This window comes from Bos indicus, chromosome 25 (genome assembly GCF_029378745.1).
Source record: "Bos indicus isolate NIAB-ARS_2022 breed Sahiwal x Tharparkar chromosome 25, NIAB-ARS_B.indTharparkar_mat_pri_1.0, whole genome shotgun sequence".
Lineage (NCBI taxonomy): Eukaryota > Metazoa > Chordata > Mammalia > Artiodactyla > Bovidae > Bos > Bos indicus.
This window is the reverse complement of record NC_091784.1, coordinates 22,145,800-22,169,375: the sequence shown is the minus strand read 5'-3', so window position 1 is coordinate 22,169,375 and position 23,576 is coordinate 22,145,800. Positions and strand designations below refer to the sequence as shown.

The following is a 23,576-nucleotide window of genomic DNA, read 5'->3' as shown; positions in this document are numbered from 1 at the left end:
GCACCATTTGTCAAAAAGACTGTCCTTTTCTGATGGAATGATGTTTGGCACCCTTGTTGAAAATCATTTGACCATGTGTGTGTTTGGGCTCTCTCTTCTATTCCATTGGGCTATTTGTCTGTTTTTATGCAGATGCCACACTGTTTTGGCTATTATAGCTTTGTTGTAAATTTTGAAAATAGGAAGTATGAGATAGTCAATGTTGTTCTTTTTCAGTATTGTTTTTGCTATTTGGGGTTCCCTGAAATTCCATATGAATTTTAGAATGAGTTTTCCTGTTTCTCCCGAAAAATACTTTTGGGATTTTAATGGAGAGTGCACTCAATATATAGATGGCTTTGGGTAGTATTACTGTCTAACTCTGGAGAAGGAAATGGCAACCCACGCCAGTATTCTTGCCTGGAGAATCCCATGGACGGAGAAGCCTGGTAGGCTATAGTCCACGGGGTCGCAAGAGTCGGACACGACTGAGTGACTTCACTCACTCACTCACTCACTATCTAACTCAGTGGGTAAAGAATCTGCCTGCAATGCAGGAGATCCAGGTTTGATCCCTGGATTGGGAAGATCTCCTGTAGAAGGAAATGACAACCCACTCCAGTATTCTTGCCTGGAGAATCCCATGGACAGAGGATTTGCAGGCTGGTCTACAAATGTGCTTCTAGATCCTCCGACTGATTCAGTGAATTGCTCTTCTTTAGTTCTATTTGTTCCCTGCCACCCACACCCTCCCTGTTTCTGCATTTCATTTTCACAGTCCTCTCTCTAGCCAGTATCTAAATACTACATGTGATAGATTTGAAAATAGTTAGGCAGACATGAAGTAGCCAGTTGTCCTGGAGGCAAGGCACAAGTCTTGCTAGTTTACTTAGCTTCTGAGCACATCCACATGGGTGCTGAGCAAAGCCTGGACCCTGTAGCTCTTGATTGGACCACTTCCTAGCTCACAGGGATTCCTGCAGGCCATCCAGGAGTCTGCTTCATTGGAAGCTTTGCTCACTTGTGATAACACAGACGCCTCTCTCCCCCTGCAGGTCTTCAAGAACCCCCACGACGTCGTAACTGTTCTGCTGATTCAGACCCTGGGGGCCCTGGTGCCCTCTCTGCCCGTGTGCCTCAGTTCCGGCGTGGAGCGGGCAGGACCTGAGCTGGAGCTCGTCAAGCTGCTGGAGTTCTACGATGCCACAGCCCACTTCGCCAAGGGGTTGGAGATGGCCCTGCTCCCCCACGCATGTAAACATGCTTCCCTCCAGCTCTCTGACTTGCCTTCACTCACTTTTTTTGGGTGGGTTGGGAGGCCTGGGTTTGTTTGCCTTTTCCAGTGACTGGAGCAGTGTTTTACTTCTCAACAGAGAGGGAAACCTTTTCCATGAAAACATTGCCATTATGGAAATAATTGTTGCTTAATATATTTGCCTAGCTCCAGGGCTGCCTAGGCTTTTCACACGCCCTGGGGAAGTGACAGGCACTTCTGCAGGGGCTTAGAGTGTAAGCGGCAGGTGGACATTAGTGGCAGCGAGTGGGCAGCAAGTTAGGCCGGGAGGGTGGTGTCCTCTTCCTTTTAAGTCATCACAGAACCTGGGGCAAGTCAACCTAAAAAAGTAAGTTCGAGAGAAGAAGTGGATTAGAGGAGGCTTTTGCAAGGGCAACAGCCTATTTTTAAGGGCAAGGGTGCAGTATTAGGACCAAGGGCGGCTATAAGGTACCTGGGCTTTCCCCAGATGCCGTGTGAGAGCACAGCGCTTTTTATTCCCATTTGGGCAAACAGTGCGTGGTGTGTTGCATTTCCCCAGCTGTTTCCCATCTATATTAAAAGCATCATAAAGCTTTAAGTCACACAGACCTCGTGAGGAATGCTGCTGTCAAATCAGGAAGTCGCCTCAGGAAGGCCTGCTTCTGCCATTGGGCTGCTGCGTGTCACTAACTTGGTTTATTTATTAGTTATCCTCTTTAATTACCTGCATGTGTAATACCTCGTACATTCCAGGGAGTGTGTTTGTTGTTCGAGTTCCTGATGACTCATCGGGGGTTTTTGGCACCCTTGCTGGTCAGGCCTCGGCTGTGGGAGAGGCACGGTGGATGTGGGCAGCTTCCAGGGATCTGGACATCCTTGTCCTAGTGGTTGGAGAGTGTTTAGGCCGACTGTCCTGCAGGGGCAGAGTGGAATGAAGGCAGGGCCAGAAGCAGGTTGCTTTCCTCCCACTGGTGATGTATATTGCTGAAGAAGAGAGAACCACCCTCTAAAGAACTGGATACAGAAAGTACTTTGTTAGTCAGCCATGGAAGTTTAGATTTTTCATGATTCCTATTGAGATTAAAAAAAAAAAGTATATGTATTTTTAAATTTAAAAGTACTTTGGAAACAGACATAAAAATAAAAGAGAATAAAAATGATGCATAATCTCTTCACTCAGAGAGGCATGGGAACACTTCCTCCCAGTAGTTCATATATAGATATACATGTTCATAAATGTATATGAAATAAAGGACTTCGCAGGTAACTCAGTGGTAAAGAATCCACCTGCCAATGCTCTAGACGTGGATTCAGTCTCTGGGTTGGGAAGATCCCCTGGAGGAGGAAATTGGCAACCCAGTATTCTTGCCTGGGAAATCCCATGGACAGAGGAGCCTGGTGGGCTATAGTCCATGGGGTCGCAGAAGAGTTGGACATGACTTTGACTAAATAACAACAACATATGAAGTAGATGCATATATAAATACATACATATGCATGTTTCTTGAAAAATACTAGTTTATATGATCTTAAACTCTTTCTTTTTTGCTCACATTAATATAATGAGCATTTTTAAGTCATTAAGTATCTTCCTAAGACATGGTTTTTAATGACCATTTGATAATGATGGCTTACTTTAATTTTTTAATCCACTGTTTAGAAATAAAACTATTAAAAACAATCTTGCACATTAATTTTGGAGCCCACCTCTGATTATTCCTTGGAAGAAGTTTGAAAATTACAGTTGCTAATAAATGAAAAATTTTAAGATTTTGTCACATTTTGTTCTGTAGAAAGTTTCTGCCTCTTTACGGATTCATTTGTAGTAAATAAGGCTGCTCATTCCCCCATGCCCTAATCAGCACTAGGCTCTATTGTTTTTCCCCTTGCCAGTTTCTTAGACAGTTAACAATATATTGTTTCAATTTTCATTTCTTTGATTACTAGCCAGTTTGAAAATTATATTATAAAAAGTTATATTTTTTGTCTTGAATTGCTTAATCTTTTGCCTCTTTTTCTGTTTGAGAGTTTAATCTATTTCTGGTTAATTTATAAGGGCAATTTATTTAAAACAATGTTTTATCAAATATGTTATAAAATCAAAGCACTGTTATAAAAATTCATGATACAGTTATATCTATAACATAAGATGAAACTCTTCTATAATCCCACTAGCTGGAAATAACCACTGTTAAAAATTTGGTGTGTATTCCCAAAATATCTTACATAGGATGGATTTTTTCTCATTATCAGCTATGTTGCAGATACGTTTTCTAACTTTCTAGTTTACCTTTAAGACTTTTCTATTTTAATGTATATAGTATAACTCAAAAATATCTAAAAGGTTATACAGTAGAAAGTAAAAAAAATAATTAGTTGACTTTATAGTTAACAAGCAATATGTTTGGAGTAGGAAATGACAACCCACTCCAGTATTCTTGGTTGGAGAATTCTGTGGACAGATGAGCCTGGTGGTACAGTCCATGGGGTCATAAAGAGTTGGACACCACTGAACATGTACACACACGTATTGGGTTTAGAAAAACCCAGAAAATACAAGGAAGGATAAAGAGCAAACTCAATCAGCTGTCCAGAAACAATATTTTGCATTATATACACACGCATATTTTGTATATGAGTGTGTCTGTATGCTTAAATGCTTTTTATTTTTTATTAGTTTTTATCGGAGTATAATTGCTTTACAATGTTGTTACCTTTTTTTTTTTTTTTAAAGAACTACTGTCTTTTAAAAATCTTTATTTATTTATTTATTTTTGATGGAGCTGGGTCTTTGTTACTGTGTGCAGACTTTCTCTAGTTGCAGCAAGTGGGAGCCACTCTTCCTTGCGGTGGGTGTGTGGGCTTCTTGTGGCAGCTTCTCTTGTTGCAGAGCACAGGCTCTAGGGTGTGGGGGCTTCGGTAGTTGAAGTGTGTGGGCTCAGTAACTGTGGCACTTGGGCTTAGTTGCCGCGCAGCATATGGGATCTTCCTGGACCAGGAATCGAACCTGTGTCCCCTGCACTGGCAGGTGGATTCCTAAGCACTGGACCACCAAGGAAGTCCTTGTTAAATGTTTTTAATACAATATTTTATTATCACTGTCACCTTCCCAGTTTTATATGGATTCAGTACTGTCATCCAGCACACAAGTTTTCCTAGTTCCACAGCAGTCTTTATAGCTGTTTCCCTACCTCTTATTAAAGTCCGCTCAGTGTACATGGATTATTTTCGGTTGTCCTTTCTCTTTAATCTCTTTTAAACTAAAACAGTCATCTCATCTTTGGTCTTTCATGACACTGATGTCTTTGAAGAATACAGGGTAGTTTTCTTGTAGAATGTCCTATAGCCTGGAATTATCTAATTGTTTCCTTGTGTTTAGATTTAGATGAAACCTTTTTAATAAGAATACTACACTGTTGATGATGTATACTTCCTATGGCATCACATCAGGAGACACATAATGTCCAATTATTGGTGGTGGGTTGGATTAATCACTTGGTAGTTATACCTGCCAGGTCACTCCATTGTAAAGTTACCTTTTCCTCTTTGTAATTAATAATTATCTATGGGGTGATATTTTGAGCCCATAGGAATATTCAGTTCCTTGAGAAACATTTACCTAATGACTTTAGCATCCATTGGTAATTCCTGCCTGAATAAACTTTTACATTGCTGATTATAAAATGGTGATATTCTAGTTCTCTCATTTCTTTTACATACATTTGCAGGCATTCTTTTGTGAGGAGATTTTTCTTCCTTTGTCTCTCTTTAATGTCACTGTAAACTTATGGATTTTTTTACTCATTGTATTATGATACATTATTTTCATTATTCAGTTTGATGCTTGAATTATTTCAGATTTGGTCGGTGGTTGCCCCTTCAGGCTGGCTCCTGCATCATTTTGACATGTTCCTATCAGCCTTAGAGTGTTTTATTGCTTTATGGCACACACAGATCCAGGAACATTTTGTACTGCCTCAGACCTGGAATCAGCCAGTTTCTCAAGGAGCTTGGTTTCTTCTAGTGGGAAATGGTATTTAGGAACCAAGATCTGGCACCATGGGTGCTTATTGTTGCTGGGCTATTATTACTTCCTAGGCCCTTTATGAACAGAGCTAGGAAATACATTTATTTTATTTATTTTTTAATTGAAGGATAAATGCTTTACAGGATTGTGTTGATTTCTGCCAAGCATCAACATGAGTCAGCCATAGGTGTATGACTCAGGGAACTCAAACCCTGGCTCAGTAACAACCTAGAGGGGTGGGATGAGGAAGGAGGTTCAAGAGGGAGGGGACATTTGTGTACCTATTTATTTATTTTTGGTTGTGCTGAGTCTGTTGCTGCATGGGCTTTTCTCTAGTTGCAGTGAGCAGGGGCTCCTCTCTAGCTGTGGTGCGCAGGCTTCTCACTGCAGTGGCTTCTCTTGTTGCAGAGCACAGGCTCTAGAGCACTCAGCCTTCAGTAGGTGTGGCACGAGGGCTCAGTAGTTACGGCTTTGGCCTCTGGAGCACAGACTCAGTAGTTGTAGTACACAGCTTATTGCTCTGCGGCATGTGAGATCCTTCCGATCAGGGATTGAACCCATGTCTCCTGTAATGGCAGGCAGATTCTTTACAACTGAGCCACCAGGGAAACCCCATATTTTTAAAAATTACCAGTTTATACTGACACTTCCAAATCAAATCCAACACCAGTAGATTTTTACCTCTTGCCATTCTCTACTGCATCTGTTCTCTCCTACAGAGAGAATCATGGTTTCCATCAGCAGTGTGTGTGTGTGTGCGCGTGCATGTGCATATGTGTGTTTCTGTGTTTTTTGTATACACATACAATTATTTTTCATGACCCTCTTATGGATAGGTCAAAAGGTATTTAATTTACTTCAGTTCAGTTAAGTCGCTCAGTCGTGTCCGACTCTTTGTGACCTCGTGAATCACAGCATGCCAGGCCTCCCTGTCCATCACCAGCTCCCAGAGTTCACTCAGACTCACGTCCATCGAGTCAGTGATGCCATCCAGCCATCTCATCCTCTGTCATCCCCTTCTCCTCCTGCCCCCAATCCCTCCCAGCATCAGACTCTTTTCCAATGAGTCAACTCTTCACATGAGGTGGCCAGAGTACTGGAGTTTCAGCTTTAGCATCATTTCTTCCAAAGAAATCCCACGGCTGATCTTCAGAATGGACTTGTTGGATCTCCTTGCAGTCCAAGGGACTCTCAAGAGTCTTCTCCAACACCACAGTTCAAAAGCATCAATTCTTCGGCACTCAGCCTTCTTCACAGTCCAACTCTCACATCCATACATGACCACTGAAAAACCATAGCTTTGACTAGACGGACCTTTGTTGGCAAAGTAATGTCTCTGCTTTTCAATATGCTATCTAGGTTGGTCATAACTTTTCTTCCAAGGAGTAAGTGTCTTTTAATTTCATGGCTGCAGTCACCATCTGCAGTGATTTTGGAGCCCCCAAAAATAAAGTCTGACACTGTTTCCACTGTTTCCCCATCTATTTCCCATGGAGTGATGGGACAAGATGCCGTGATCTTAGTTTTCTGGATGTTGAGCTTTAAGCCAACTTTTTCACTCTCCTCTTTCACCTTCATCAAGAGGCTTTTTAGTTCATTCTTCACTTTCTGCCATAAGGGTGGTGTCATCTGCATATCTGAGGTTATTGATATTTCTCCCGGCAATCTTGATTCCAGCTTGTGCTTCTTCCAGCCCTGCATTTCTCATGATGTACTCTGCATATAAGTTAAATAAGCAGGATGACAGTATACATCCTTGGCATACTCCTTTTCCTATTTGGAACCAGTCTGTTGTTCCATGTCCAGTTCTAACTGTTGCTTCCTGACCTGCATACAGATTTCTCAAGAGGCAGGTCAGGTGGTCTGGTATTCCCATCTTTTTCAGAATTTTCCAAGTTTGTTGTGATCCACACAGTCAAAGGCTTTGACATAGTCAATAAAGCAGAAATAGATGTTTTTCTGGAACTCTCTTGCTTTTTCGATGATCCAGTGGATGTTGGCAATTTGGTCTCTGGTTCCTCTGCCTTTTCTAAAACCAGCTTGAACATCTGGAAGTTCACGGTTCACATATTGCTGAAGCCTGGCTTGGAGAATTTTAAGCATTACTTTACTAGCGTGTGAGATGAGTGCAATTGTGTGGTAGTTTGAGCATTCTTTGGCATTGCCTTTCTTTGGGATTGGAATGAAAACTGACCTTTTCCAGTCCTGTGGCCACTGCTGAGTTTTCCAAATTTGCTGGCATATTGAGTGCAGCACTTTCACAGCAGCATCTTTCAGGATTTGAAATAGCTCCACTAGAATTCCATCACCTCCACTAGCTTTGTTCGTAGTGATGCTTTCTAAGGCCCACTTGACTTCACATTCCAGAATGTCTGGCTCTAGGTGAGTGATCACACCATCGTGATTATCTGGGTCGTGAAGATCTTTTTTGTACAGTTCTTCTGTGTATTCTTGCCACCTCTTCTTAATATCTTCTGCTTTTGTTAGGTCCATACCATTTCTGTCCTTTATCAAGCCCATCTTTGCATGAAATGTTCCCTTGGTTAATTTACTTATTCAACTATAAATGGGCTAGTTCTAGAGTGCTATATGCTGAGGATGCCATGCTAAGCAAAACCAGACACAGTCCCTTCTCTCATACAATATATATTGCAGTGGGAAATAGCCAAATAATCTTACTAATGAGTGTATAATTACAAAGTGAGGTGAATACTTTGAATAGCAAAATGGTTGTAGGAGAAAAGTTGAATGGTCCTAAGCAGATAAAGATGATCAAGACCCTCAGACATGAACTGAGTGAGTCCTCAAGGAAGAATAGGAGTTAACCAGATGAAGAGGGTTAGGGAAGAACAAGGTCTTTCCAAACAGAAGTAGTAGCTGGTGGCCAGAGGGGAGCTTTTGAGAAACCGAGAGAAGGCTGGAGGCTAGGGGAGTTGTGAAAGAGGCCAAGGCTGTAGAAGTAATAACAAAAGTCAGTTCAGTTCAGTCGCCCAGTCGTGTCCGACTCTTTGCAGCCCCATGGACTGCAGCATGTCAGGCTGCGTACAACAAAAGTAGCTGGCATTATTGAGAGCTTACACGTGTTAGACACATACTATTTTACCTAATCTCCAGTTAAGCCTATAAAATTGATGCCAGTATTAACCTCATTTTACAGTTGAGGAAACAGACATTAAAAAGTTAAGTCATTTGCACCCAGTCCCCTAACAGGAAGCGAGAGAACTTCAGTTAGAAGAGCCTTCATCCTTAACTACCCCCTCTTTCACCTCCTGAGGTCAAGTGATGGTAGAACTTGGCAGGCTATGGAAAAGATTTTGGATCCCAGCTGAAGAGAGAATTCTTAGCAGTTGAATTACTGTGTCACAGAATATGCATGTTAAAATCTTCATGTAGTTGAATATAGGAATTTTGGTGCATATCCCGTTTCTGTAAAATCCTAGGAATGCTCCAAATGAAAATGTTCTTTGTGCAGAGCCTTTTCTCTGTAGCAGTTCTTGAACTTGACCCTGGGGAGGGTTATCATTTGAAGAGGTTCTCAATTATGATGGGTTATAGGATTAAGGGGATCCATATCTTTATTATTATTTTTAAATTTTTTATTTATTTATTTTTGGCTGCACTGGGTCTTTGTTGCTGCCCAAGGGCTTTCTCTAGTTGCGGCAAGCCTGGGGTGGGGGGCTACTCTCTAGTTGCCGTAGGTGGGCTTCTCACTGTGGTGGCTTCTCTTCATGCAGAGCATGGACTCTAGAGCACAGGCTCAGTAGTTGTGGCCCACAGGCTTAGTTGCTCCGAGGCACATGGGATCTTCCCGGACCAGCAATCAAACCCGTGACCCCTGCATTGGCAGGCCGATTCTTAACCACTGGACCACCAGGGAAGCTCCCTGAATCAGTGTCTTTAATAGCGCTTTAGGCAAATAGTACACAAAGCTCAGATTTATTAAAATATTTACTGACATGATTGTTGCAGGTTCCATGAATGGTAAAAGCAGATGAACAGAAAGTAGTCACCCCAAAGATGAAATAGGAAAAGTTCCAGTAGAGTTCCTTCCACCTATCGTTTTTCACCAGTTAATTTCCAGTTCCTTGTTCATTATTGCTTTTAATTTCTGATCTCCTTGAAGATGAGCAAAACCTGGTGAAAGTCATGGAACTGGTGGATGCTGTGTATGGTCCGTACAAGCCCTACCAGCTGAAGTATGGAGACATGGAAGAGAAGTACCTTCTCATCCAGTTCAGCGAGGTGCCTCTGGTAAGGGCACAGCACTGCCGGGGCCAACTGGGCATCACTGTATCTGCCAGGCTAGGGTCAGGGTGGCTGGGATGCTTCAGAGAAGGTGGGAGCCAGCATACGGAATGCAGAGAGTGGGAACAGGTGTGTAAAACATGGGCTCTCAGCGCTTCCTGGGCTCTTGTAATCCAAATTAAAACGAGACCACAGGTCTGCTACCTGGTTTTTATTTAAAATCCCCAGTAAGGACCTCGCACCCCTCAGAGGCTTAAATCTTCTCAAGATTAAGTTGGTTTTCTCCCTGAGTCAGTCATGATTATGCAGTCTTTTGTTCAAGGCAGATATGCAAACAGACACTGGAGCGGAGCACTCAAGGACAGTGCTCTCAGGCCAGGTTCACCAGGTGGACACACCAGAGGGGAATTTCCATTGCAAATAATTAAGGCTGTCTAGTGGGAGGTGGGAGAAGGCAATGGCACCCCACTCCAGTACTCTTGCCTGGAAAATCCCATGGATGGAGGAGCCTGGTGGGCTGCAGTCCACGGGGTCACTAAGAGTCGGACACGACTGAGCGACTTCACTTTCAATTTTCACTTGCATGCGTTGGAGAAGGAAATGGCAACCCACTCCAGTGTTCTTGCCTGGAGAATCCCAGGGACTGGGGAGCCTGGTGGGCTGCCGTCTATGGGGTCGTGCAGAGTCGGACACGACTGAAGTGACTTAGCAGCAGCAGTGGGAGGTGAGTTGACATTGAAGAATAGATCTTACAGTAGTTCAAGTTGGCTGCCTCCTGCCATTTTTTTTCTGTTTTCTAAGGATGTCCCTAGAAAGTCTGTTCCACTCAGTTATGTTTTTGCCCCTGAAAGAAGCATGTTTTTTTTTCACCACATTCTTTTGGAGTGTGTGATACGGAGAATGCAGACCCTCACTTGAGAGCCAGAGGGAGAGCTGTTGCTGCTACTGCTAAGTCGCTTCAGTCGTGTCCGACTCTGTGCGACCCCATAGATGGCAGCCCACCAGGCTCCCCCGTCCCTGGGATTCTCCAGGCAAGAACACTGGAGTGGGTTGCCATTTCCTTGTCCAATGCATGCAAGTGAAAAGTGAAAGTGAAGTCGCTCAGTCATGTCCGACTCTTAGTGACCCCATGGACTGCAGCCCACCAGGCTTCTCTGTCCATGGGATTTTCCAGGCAAGAGTCCTGGAGTGGGGTGCCATTGCCTTCTCCCCAGAGGGAGAGATACCATCTTAATCACAGAAAAAGAGGAAAGAGATAAAAATATAAGGATGACTATAAGGATTTAATCATGCTTTTTGGCCAGGAGTTTATTTCTGTGATCTCACTGGCCACTTAGACTGTTCTTCACTCAGTCAGGCTCTTAAAGAGCTCTCCTAGTTTGGGACTACATTTCTGATGTTCGTCGTAAGTGGTTTGACCATGAATGAGGAAATCTGGAGCTCCTCCCATCTGAATGTTGTCTATTCATTTGTTCTTCAGTCTGAGGCAGCTTTTTATTGTCTCTGCTGACCAGGAACACGGGGAAGTCATTGACTGTGTGCAGGAGCTGAGCCACTCTGTGAACAAGCTCTTTGGCCTGTCTTCTGCAGCCGTTGACAGATGCATCAGATTCACCAGCGGCCTGGGGACCTGTGGCCTGCTGACAGCCCTGAAGTCTCTCTTCGCCAAGTAAGGCTGGGGAAGTGGGATCGGGGCCAGTGGCAGGGAGATATGGCCTGCTGGTGGCCCTGAAGTCCCTCTTTGCCGAGTAAGGCTGGGAGAGTGGAGTCAGGGCCAGCCTCGTGGGAGAGTGGTGTCTCCCAGTTAAAAATGCGGATGTCCGTATTCCTGCCATGAATCCTGGAGAGGCACCTGTACCTAAGCCTAAGCGGATGTCCTTAATGATGCTAAGAACATCACAGCACATTCATTATGGTGGAGCGTTTAAAGCAACCAGAATGTCCACGCATTTGGAAATGGCCAAATAAGATATGGTATATTGATACTAAGGGAGTTCCTTATGAGGCAGTTAAAGTGTTAATTCTGTCTACACATAACAGCAGGGATAGATGTCAAAACATACTGTTGAAGTGAATAAAAAGTTGCAGGATACAATGTAGAGTACATTTTCTGTAGCAGGGTTCAGCAAAGCTTTTCTGCCAAGGACCAGAAGATAAGTATAGTAGGCCTTGAGGGCTTTGCAGTCAATAGAGACTTTCATAGAGAATGCTTCCCCAGAAGTACAAAAGCAGCCAGAGACAACACATACCTGAGTGGATGTGGCCTTGTTCCAGTAAAACTTTGTTTACAAGAAACCAGGAGTGCCAGTTCCTATTCTGGATCCTTTTTGAAACTGTAAGTGCATTATATATTCCTATAGAATACAGGTCACCAAACTCTAGCTCATGAGCCAAGTCTGTTTTTGTAAAAGTTTTTGTAAAAGCGTTATTGGAATTCCACCAAGCCCGTTCACTTATCTGTGGCCTCTAAATCCTCCCAATGAAGTTAGAGTTGAGTAGTTAGAACAGAGACCTTGTGACTTGCAAAGCTTAATACCTGGACTTAACAGACAAAGTTCGCTAAGCCCTGATGTGAAAGGTTAGGCAAAACTCAAAACACTGATTATATTTGAGGAGAGGGAGGACTAAGTTAGTAGTCATTGGAGACTTAGCTTTGTTATTTTCTGATTCTTAAAAAGGAGAATAAATTAACACATTTCTTGTGGAATTAAAAATATAAAATAAAAAAATATATAAACATTGTGCTCAGTAGAAGAAGCCAGTCAGACAGGACCTCACGTTATATGATTCCATCTATACAAAATGTCCAGAACAGGCAAATCTATAGAGACAGACAATAGGTTAGTGGCTGCCTAGGCAGGGGATGCGGGTTCCATCCTGGGTCAGGAAGATCCCCTGGAGGAGGAAATGGCAAACCACTCCAGTATTCTTGCCTGGGAAATTGCGTAGACAAAGGAACCTGGCAGGCTGCAGTCCATGGGGTCGCAGAAGAGTCAGACGTGACTGAGCAACTACACCAAAGGGCTGGGGGGGGGGGGGGGGGGCATTTGGAGGAGATGCAGGATGACTGCCAAAAGGTAACAGGGTTTCTTTTAAGGCTGATGAAGCTTGTTTTAAAGTTGATTGTGGTGATGGTTGCACAACTCTGTGACTGCATAAATGACTTGTGTGATTTGTGAATTGCAAAGGCAATAAAGCCATTAGAAGAAAGAAAGAGGGAAGACCAAAATTAAATTTACTTAGAGAAAAGAAGAGGTAAGAAATTTCAGTATAAGGCTGGATTCTCTGACCTGTGCGATTGAGGTGGAAGGGCCCTTGGGAGGTTAGATGCTTCAGTCTTTAGCTTACGGACGGATACATTCTCAGGCTCTGCAAGAGATCGTATTCTGGAATAAAGTTGCCTTGAGTCTCAAGAAATTCCTCGTACTGAACTGAATGCTCTTTTGCTGCCGTAAGTTTAGGGAGCCCTTGTCATTCCAGAAATACTGAACATGCCCCTGTGAGCTCTGAGGGCCCCGTGCTGTTGGTTACTGCCGTGGGCGGTCTGCACCTCCGAGGGCGGCTCACAGGAAGATACTGAGGGACAGGGGCCCTGCTCGCAGAGGGAGGGGGAGCGCGTGAGCCCAGACGGGACCTCCCGAGAGAGAAACATCAGCAACAGGTTTAATCAAATAAAAGTCACCTCTTTCTCTGCCACCAACCAGGATTTTGTGGATGAAATAATTCTTTTTGAGATCTAAAAATTTTATTATAACAAAAGTAAAATGCTTTCAAAAATATATATATATTTAAATACAAAAAGGTGTAAAAAAGGAAAAGTCTTCCTTCTTTCCTGCCCATATCCTTCTCCTCAGAAGTCACAACTTTTAGTCTTTTATTTAAATATATCTAGCTGCACTGGGCCTCAGTTTCGGCATGCGGGATCTTGGTTCACTGACCAGGGATCGAACCCAGGCCCCCTGCATTGGGCTCAAGGAGTCTTAGCCTTCTCACTCTTCTCTCCAGACTTTAAAGAAAATTTGTTTGTTTATCACCTTTAACTGTTATGTCTTGACTCTCAGCTCTGAAAGGCGAGGAACTGGGCCTCCTTGAGCCTGGTCCTCTCATATCCTCTCCCCTCCCAGTTCTCGTTGGTGATGTTTTCATTTTTGGTTCTTCTATTGGTTACTTCAGTTCCTTCATTTTAAAAAGTAATGCAAATGCATATTAAAAATTCAAACTGGACCAAAGGATGTATGATAAAGCCAGATCACCTTCTCGAGAAGGGGAGGATTTGAAGCTACCAAAACAGCTGATATTTGTTTATGAAATTAGTCAGGGAAATAAGGGTGATACTGACTTGCCCAGGGTTCAAGTGGGACCTTGTTCAGTAGTGGGGGGGGGGGGGGCATGGGATGGTGTTCAGGAAGGAGGGGTAGGGAGGATGAAGGATGCAGGCAGGGCAGGAGGGTAGCCTAACCTGGACTCGGCCAAGACTGTAGAATCCATAGTTAAAGGTGGGCTGGTACAGAGTCAGGGGCGTTCTGGCTGTGAGGGAGCCTGGGCCCAGGAGGTGGAGCCCCCTGAGCTGAGATCCTGGCTCAGGCACTTAACTAGCTGGGACCTTGAGTGGGTTCATGCACCTTTCTGAGTCTTGTTATCTTTTAGTTGGGGAAACTGATGGTGATAATATCGCCTTTCTGTGTGGTTGTGAATATTGAGTGAGAAGTGAATGTGCTTAGTCGCTCAGTCAGTCTTTGCAACCCCATGGACTGTAGCCCGCCAGGCTCCTCTGTCAGTGGAATTCTCCAGGCAAGAATACTGCTGGAGTGGGGATCCTTTCCCTTCTCCAGGGGATCTTCCCAACCCAGGGATCAAACCCAGATCTCCTGCATTGCAGGCAGATTCTTTACCAGCTAAGCTATCAGGGAAGGCAGTGCAGAAGACATCATTAAGTCCATTTTGAAGATGAGGAAACTAAGACCCAAAGACACCCACGTGCTTGCCTAGATACTGCAGTGCAGGTCTGTCATTGCCTCACAGCCTGTTTCTGGATGTCTCCCTTATGCCCAGGCCTGTGCTAATTCCTGGGGATACAATTATGAGCCACAGAGGGATAGTCCCTGTTCTCTCCCAGAGCTTCTAGTCTAATGACAGCAATAAACATGAAACACATACATTAAATAAGCTATTTAGTGATAAATGGGATGAAGAAAAGTAAGTGGTATAGGTGGGAGCAAACAGCACAGTCTTCGAGGGAGGGTGTTCAGTTTGGAATCCAGTTTCATGCTTTGTTAAGGTTGGGCCCAAGCCATGGGGCTTGGCTGTTTACTCTGAATTCAAGGATTGGAGTGGGCTTCCCTGGTAGCTCAGCTGGTAAAGAACCCGCCTGCAATGCAGAAGACCCTGGTTCAATTCCTGTGTCGGGAAGATCTGCTGGAGAAGGGATAGGCTACCCACTCCAGTATTCTTGGGCTTCCCTTGTGGCTGAACTGGTAAAGAATCTGCCTGCAATGTGGAGACCTGGGTTCGATCCCTGGCTCAGGAATATCCCCTGGAGAAGGAAATGGATACCCACTCCAGTATTCTGGCTTGGAGAATTCCATGGACTGACTGTATAGTCCACAGGGTTGCAAAGAGTCGGACACAACTGAGTGACTTTCACTTTCAAGGATTTCAATGCTGCAGAAGTACCTTGTGGTATCCTAGGTATCAGTCAGGCATTATAGTGGGGCTGTGATGTTTTAAAACAGTCCTTTAAATTAGCTTCCAAAGAAATGCCTCTGTTAGGATGAGGGAGTGATTTGCGAGCATCATCTGTCACCTGGTGGGTCACAAAGTTGTGGTCTTAGTGGCCGTCCCCTTCCCCCTCATCTTGAACATCTCCTAAAGCTGCTCTGCAAGATGAAAAAGACCGTCTTGTTACATAGAGACTTGTTTGTGGTCAGAGCTTTATGAGTCGTGACAACCCTTCATAGGATAGCCTCTGAAGATGCTCTCATTAGCGGTTTGTCTAAAGCTTTGTAATTCCTGGTGTCTCTAGGTCTGGAGAGTTTATGATGACACCGCTGTTAATTTTTCTTTCCCCTAGGTATGTGTCTGACTTCACTAGTACTCTTCACTCAATACGAAAGAAGTACAGACTGGATGATATTCCTCTCAACTCTCTTTTTCAAGAAGATTGGACGGCTTTTCAGAATTCCATTAGGTAAAATGGGAGTAAACATATATAAACATATATTATATATAATAGTGTATAAAAATGATAAATGTGGGGCTTTTATCTCTTTGACTGTCTCCTCCACCTCCCTCCTCTTCAAGCAAATACTCTAGACACTGCAGACAAGCCAATAAACAAACCGAAAACAAACAAACAAAAAACAAACACCAAAAAGACCTGTCTTGCTCTTAAAATATTTTTAGAAATTCTTTAGGAACTCATCTCCTTTGGTGATTTAAGTTTTTTGTCTGGCTTGAGATTTTTTTCCCCCCTTAGCCTACAGTTTTTGCAGTAAGTTAGAGCTTTTCTATTTTAGAAAATGCACAGCTGATTGTATCCTGTTTCTGGATCTAAGTGCCATAGCACTAAATGGTAAGGCAGTACTCTTTGGCCTGTAAAGAGCCATGTAAGAGTTCCATGAAAGGACTTGAGGTGACCCTCCTGAGTTGTTGTTGACAGGCTCCAGGGTAGCCTCTGTGACCTGTGGGCTGCTTGGTAGACACCCTGTTGCCCTAAACCCTGAGGTCTGATCTGAGTGTGACTGGCAGTGGCCTGAGGCATTTGGCCCTTGATATGTCCAGCCAGGGGATGCAAATGCTGGCCAGTGGCCGGATCTGACCTATGGACAAGCTTTGTTTGATCACAGGATTTAAAAAAATTTTTTAAGTTTATTTGCCAGCATGTAAAACCAGATATAACATAATCCAGCTTTCCAACATAATGTCAAAACTGGACTGTCTGGAAGCACTGGGTCTGTGTCACCCCAAGGCCTTGACCTCTGCCTGGGGCTGGAAGCTGAAACCCCCGCTTGACTAGGTGAATGTTCTCTGTTCTCTTCTCCCACTCCTATGAGGCCTATCAGCCGTACTATTGGCCTGCGATAAAAAGCAATCCAGAAATTTCTTTTCCTTACAACCTTTCTTCGCAGACGTGTTCCGGAAAGGCAAGCTGCTCTCCCTCCACTTACATTCCTTGCCTGACCCCCCGGGCTAGGTAGCGTGCACAGGGTACCCATGGTGCATATGTGTCCAGTGACCATCTTACCAGGGCAAACCCAGGACCTCCCAAGACCATCTGGAATATCTCCTCATGGGCTCTGATCTGAACTTTTATTTTTTTGATGAAATTTAATGTTCCAGATGCTAATATCCCTTATCAGCTGTGGCAGCTTGGTACACCAGAAAATATTATGCACGAAGTTGTTCTGCTGTACCTGATGTGAGTGGAATATTTCACTTTCTCATAAACCTTTCTTATGATGGAATGCCTAGATATCTTGGTGATGATAGGCACTTTTAGAGAAAGTTAAAAGTTAACTAGCCCTGAGATGTTTTTAATCCTTGGATTTGTCCTGACATTATAGTTTGGTGTTGAAGGACTCAGTGGCTGGAGTTTGAGGCCTAGCATAAAATTACTTGGAAATTAAATGAATATTAAATTCAGACATGATGATCATTCAGGCTTATCTCTCAGAAACAAATGGATTAAACTCATCTGCCTTTCATGTGATCAGAATGGAACATAATTCTAATATCAAAACAGTTTTCTCTTCTATGCCTGGCAAATAGCAGGCATCTCGCAAACATTAAATTATGAATTTTGGTTTTTAAATTTTAGAGACAAAAGATTTCCAACCCATTTTTTGTTTGTTTCTGGTTGTTTTTTTTTTTTTTTGGTCACACTACAAAACTTGTGGGATCCTAGTTCCCTAACCAGGGATGGAACCCAGGCCCTCAGCAGTGGAAACTCAAGTCCTAACCACTGAGCCACCAGGGAATTCCCTCCAACCCATTTTCTCAAAGACAAAAACCAAAAGCAACTTCAGTATTTTGTGTGCGTGCTAAGTTGCTTCAGTTGTGTCTCTTTGCAACCCTATGGACTGTAGCTGGCCAGACTCTTCTGTCCATGGGATTCTTCATGTAAGAATACTGGAGCAGGTTGCCATGCCCGCCTCCAGGGGATCTTCCTGATCCAGGGATCAAAGCTGGATCAGATCTTTTAGGTCTCCTTCATTGGCAGGTGGGCTCTTTACCACCTGCACCACCTTGTATTTTGGGACATGTTAAATTATTTCAGATCACGTTGGATAGAGTTGTGATTCATAGCAGGGAGACCCATGACAGAGGAGTATCAGAAAGGACCAGAATTTCCCTTTTACATGAATTACTAATAAATGAAACATTTCAGGTCAGCCCTCTAAGTGGGCTTCCCTGGTGACTCAGACCGTAAAGGTAAAGAATCTGCCTGCAGTGCGGGAGACCCATGTTTGATCCCAGAGTTGGGAAGATCCCCTGAAGAAGGAAATGGCAACCCAGTCCAGTATCCTTGCCTGGGAAATCCCATGGACAGAGGAGTCTGGCAGGCCTCCAGTCCATGGGGTTGTGAGGAGTCTGACACGACTGAGCTCAAAGGATTAACTGCTTTCCCACAACCCAGCACACAACCAAAAGGGTTGAATAGTTAGAATTTTTATGAATGAGACAATGTTTGTCCTGTAAATGTCAGCATTCCAGATGCTTAAACTTGAAGTGCTTTTTGTTTTGTTTAGGATAATAGCCACCTGTGGAGAGCTCTTTAGGCAATGTGGGGACTTCGAGCAGCAGCTGGCAAACAGGTAGGAGGGGCCTGGGGGTGGGTCCCTGGGCCCAGGTTTAGGGAAGAACTTGATTGAGTACACAGCACAGTCTGACGCCTCAGCGCTCCAGGGCTCTCTGTACCTAGGATACGAGGTGTCAGTATTGTCACCATTCAGCATTTATTGAGCATCTAAAAGGAGCAAGGCCTGCTTGGCAGCGGGCACGTAATTTTAGTTAGATATGAAAGTCTCAGCCTAATTGAGGAAAACAGTACATGCTATCTCCAAATTATCAGTGGGCTGGGTTCCTGCTGCATATGTGAGTCAGTTATTGGAAATTGAAATAAATTTCGCCATAGAAATGGTGTTCAAAGCAGTGGTGAAGTCCCCTTGGCCAACCTACAGAATCGGGCTGAACCGGGCCAGCCTGCCGTCTGGGTTCTGCCCCAGGATTCTGTGTTGCAAAGTGGGTGTGTGGCAATGAGGACTTCTGGGGTGGGGTCTGGAAGGTCCCTTCTGTCCCTTTCTCTATTCTGATACCTGCCCCGAAGGGACCCCTCAGAGGGCTCCAGCTGCCCAGATGCTCTTGTTTTTTTCTTTCCGCAGAATCTCATTGCCTCAGTGCAGCTGGGTTCTCTGTTCTGCAGGAGTTTTCAGGGGAAGAAGTCTGAACTCGGTGGTGTGAGGGCCTAGCATCTGTCCCTTCCCCTCTGTCTGGGATAATTCTTCATTGTCCTAAAGTCATCTCTGCAAGAGGGACTTTCTGGCAGTGGTACAAAGTGAAAAGCAAGCCGAGACCTCGGACCGGGTGGACGGTAGGGGCGAACTGCTGGGGAAGGAGGTCAGACCGCCCTTGGGGTCAGGGCCCTGAGCTGGTCATTTCTTCTCACCACTTTTGGTCTTCTTTCATTTCTGACCCCATGGATTGCCTTCAAGTCGCAAGACTTTTCATGATGGTTCTCATTATGGGGAAAGTCTTGCTAGGGGTGGGGGGTGGGGTGGGGTGGAATGAGCAGCTATTGCAGTTCATGACTCCCAAACAACCCAGCACAGAGGTTATGTGGCTTCCTGGAACAAATAAAACCAGGACATCACAGGCATACAATGGAGTGTGTGTAAATAATATAAATGATGACGTGAATGCGCCCTTCCTCCCTACTCCCACGCACACTTACGCTCACATTCATATGCGGGTGTGTATATACACACACATGGAGAAGGCAATGGCACCCCACTCCAGTACTCTTGCCTGGAAAATCCCATGGACGGAGGAGCCTGGTAGGCTACAGTCGGACACGACTGAGCGACTTCACTTTTACTTTTCACTTTCATGCATTGGAGAAGGAAATGGCAACCCACTCCAGTGTTCTTGCCTGGAGAATCCCAGGGACGGGGGAGCCTGGTGGGCTGCCGTCTAGGGGTCGCACAGGTCGGACACAACTGAAGTGACTTAGCAGCACACACACACACACACACACACACACACACACACATACATGGTGAAGGGAGCCTCTGGTGGAGGGTAATTAGGTCTGGGTTCACAAACGGCCTGTACAAAACGTGAACAGTTTACATTTACATGTTCAAAAGAAAAACATGTAGCTTATATTTTCTTAATTACGGTAGTAATTACAGTGGGTCCAACTCATTGCACAAATTAAAAGTTCACAAGTATTCAAAGTAAAAACTGAAAATCTCCTCACCTTGAAAATTCTTCAGAAGAAACAGTTAAAGCCCTCCACCCCTGTCACATTTGTTGAGCTCTGACATTAAGAACCTCATGGAGTTAACTCATCAGTCATCTCAGGGGGCACAAAATCCCCATTTTTACATATGAAGAGACGTTGAGGCATAGAATTTGACACAGGTAATAGCTTCTTTTAGAAAAAATTAATTATTTATTTTTGGCTGTGCTGGGTCTTCGTGGCTGTATGGGTTTTTCTCTAGTTGTGGCAAGTGGGGGCTCCTCTCTAGTTGCAGTGCTCAGGCTTCTCATTGCGGTGGCTTTTTTTGTTGTGGGGCATGGGCTCTGGAGCACAGGCTTAATAGTTGTGGCGTATGGGCTTAGTTGTTCTGTTGTATATGGGTTCTTCTTGAATCAGGGATCAAATCCGTGTCTCCTGCATTGGTGGGCAGATTCTTTACCACTGAGCCACCAGGGAAGCCGCAGTAATAGCTTTTTAAGTAAAATAAATTATTTGTGGAAAGAGCTGTGTCTGAGGTGATGCAAGTAAGAGGCGGTGTTTGAACGGGGATGTCAGCTGAGTCATCCTGAGTGCATGTCACACCCACACCGTCCTTCCTCAGAGATGGGTGTCCATCCTTAGACTTGTGTGTCTCTGCGTGCATATCAGAAGTTTTACCATATCAGAACATACAGGCTTGCCTTAATCTTTTAATGAAGGTGAATATTACATTCTAAAGGGCAAGGAAGGATCTGGTTAAGAAGATGCATTGGGCATTCATAGATAGGTAAAGAGCGAGCTCCTGTAACTGCACCCCAGCGACGCTGAGTGCCTAGCCCGAGCTCTCTGGCGTAATGAGAACCGATTGAATGTATCCAGGGGAGCCTTTTTACGAGGTGGCGTCATTCTGGAAGCACTGAGCCTGGAAAGGGAAACGAGTAACAGCCACCATCTGTATTCCAATCAGGGAGCCCAAGTGTATGGCCGCTGCCTGTAAAGCTTATCTTATCTCCTCATCAGTTTCACCTGCAGAGCCCAGACTATGACTTAGGACCACTCCCCTGGGGTGGCAGCCGTGGTAGCTCGAAACACTCCAGATTACTTGAGCGACAAGTGACATTGGTTACCGGGCTTTTAGAGATCACCTAGGCAGGTGATCATTTTGACAAGGATCATTTTGTGACTTACGGGCTGAGTGAAGCAAGGCTGAGTTGGGTGTCACCCGAGGGAGTTCTCTTGAACTCGGGCAACACGCAGGGAGGTTGCCGTGGCTTCTCTATACTTTTATGGTGCCCACTACCGATTTTTGGCACAGTGGCATTTTCACTGGGACACGGCTTTAGTAGGGCAGTTCAGTGGGGTGATGAGGTTTGGAGAATCCAGAATAAATGTACACATTTCCCTGGCTGAGGTGTGGGCAGCAGCTTTTCAAGAAAAGGAGATGCGTTGAGGAAGTAGGTGGAATTGGGATGTTCGTCCCTCCCTCCTTATCATGTGTGGACTTAACTGCCTTCTCCTGGCATGGCAGGTAGCCCAGCACTGGCAAATACTGGGCTTTCCTGTTAATCTCTGAGCTTCTGGGCAGGCTCTGTTGTATTTAATCATCTGAAAGCACCAAAGCTAGCTTAGAGCCCATCACAACGTGAGAAAATGTTTCTTTTTTTAAAAAATGTATTTGTTTTTGGCTTCACTGGGTCTTTGTTGCTGTGCAAGGTCTTTCTCCAGTTGTGGAGAATGTGGGGCTTCTCTTGTTGCAGAGCATGGACTCTAGGGCACATGGGCTGTCTAGTTATGGCCAGCAGGCTTCCACTCCATGGCATGTGGAATCTTCCTGGATCAGGGATTGAACCCATGTCTCCTACACTGGCAGGTGGATTCTTAACCACTGGACCACCAGGGAAGTCTGAAAATGTTTCTTAATGAATGAGGAAATCAAATTTTCATTTTTGCATTGTTTGGTTCACAATGCTGGGAAATACATATAACAGGACATCAGAGTCTAATGATGAGATCATCTCATGGTGACTGGTTGACGTGGAGGCTAGGGAAGAATGCCGTTATTTCCTTAGGGCTGGAGCTGTGTTTATTCCAACATTTAAAAATATTGGATTTGGTTTTTATTGTACAGCACACTATTCAGACATTTTAAACTGTTATCTGTAATATTTGAAACATTCCCGGTGTAACTTCTTTTCTTCAACTTGGATGGCAGAATGATGCCACTTGCTAGCTGCCTGAGACTGAAAATGAACTGCAGTAACCCTGAGAAGGAGAGCTCACTTCCTGGAGGGAAGAGATGAAAGCTCAGCTCTCAACTCCCTGCTCACCAAATCCAGGGCCACAGGTCATTCACAGAATAATTATGTAACACCTGTTCTGTGCCCAGCACTGTGCTTTTGTTATTCAGTGCTCAGTCTTGTCCTCTTCTTTGCAACCCCACGGACTGCAGCATGCCAGGCTCCCCTGTCCTTCACCGTCTCCTGGAGCTTGCTCAAACTCATGTCCATTGAGTCGGTGATGCCATTCAACCATCTCATCCTCTGTTGTCCCCTTCTCCTCCTGCCGTCAATCTTTCCCAGAACCAGGATCTTTTCTAATGAATCTGCTCTTCCCATCAGGTGGCCAAAGTATTGGAACTTCAGCTTCAGCATCAGTCCTTCCAATGAATATTCAGTGAATTTCCTTTAGGATGGACTGATTTGTTCTCCTTGCAGTCCAAGGGACTCTCAAGAGTCTTCTCCAACACCGCAGTTTAAAAGCGTCAGTTCTTTGATGCTCAGCCTTCTTTGTCAGTATATGACTACTGGAAAACCCATAGCATTGACTGTACGGATCTTTGTCGGTAAAATAATGTCTCTGCTTTTTAATATGCTAAGTTTGTCATAGTTTTTCTTCTTTTAATTTCATGGCTGCAGTCACCATCTGCAATGTCTTTGGAGCCAAAGAAAATCAAGTCTATCACTGTTTCCATTGTTTCCACATCTGTTTGCCGTGAAGTGATATTGGGTGCCATGATCTTAGTTTTTTGAATGTTGAGTTTTAAGCCAGCTTTTTCACTCTGCTCTTTCACTTTCATCAAGAGGCTCCTCAGTTCCTCTTCACTTTCTGCCATAAGGGTGATGTCATCTGTGTATCTGGGTTATTGATATTTCTCCCTGCAATCTTGATTCCAGCTTGTGCCTCATCCAGCCCGGCATTTTGCATGATGTACTCTGCATAGAAGTTAAATAAGCAACATGACAATATATAGCCTTGACGTACTCTTTTCCCAATTTGGAACAGGTCCATTGTTCCATGTCCAGTTCTAACTGTTGCTTCTTGACCTGGATACACATTTGGCAGGAGACAGGTAAGGTGGTCAGGTATTCCCAGCTCTTTAAGAATTTTCCAGTTTGTTGTGATCCACACAGTCAAAGGCTTTAGTGTAGTCGATGAAACATAAGTAGATGTTTTTCTGGAATTCTCTTGCTTTTTCTATGATCCAGTAGATGTTGGCAATTTGATCTTTGGTTTCTCTGCCTTTTCTAAATCCAGCTTGAACATCTGTCTGCAAGTTCTTGGTTGCCGTACTGTTGAAGCCTCGCTTGGAGAATTTTGAGCATTATTTTGCT

General features: G+C 44.3%; 1 protein-coding gene across 1 annotated transcript in view; it reads left to right on the top strand.

Annotated features, from left to right (window-relative positions):
• Positions 1-23,576, top strand: part of COG7 (component of oligomeric golgi complex 7) — a 90,471-nt gene that overhangs the window by 35,380 nt on the left and 31,515 nt on the right. The window contains exons 7-11 of the mRNA XM_070779797.1: positions 1,035-1,233; positions 9,385-9,512; positions 11,021-11,175; positions 15,577-15,693; positions 18,254-18,319. Coding sequence (XP_070635898.1) covers positions 1,035-1,233; positions 9,385-9,512; positions 11,021-11,175; positions 15,577-15,693; positions 18,254-18,319 — 665 coding nt within the window. The remainder of the gene's footprint in view (positions 1-1,034; positions 1,234-9,384; positions 9,513-11,020; positions 11,176-15,576; positions 15,694-18,253; positions 18,320-23,576) is intronic.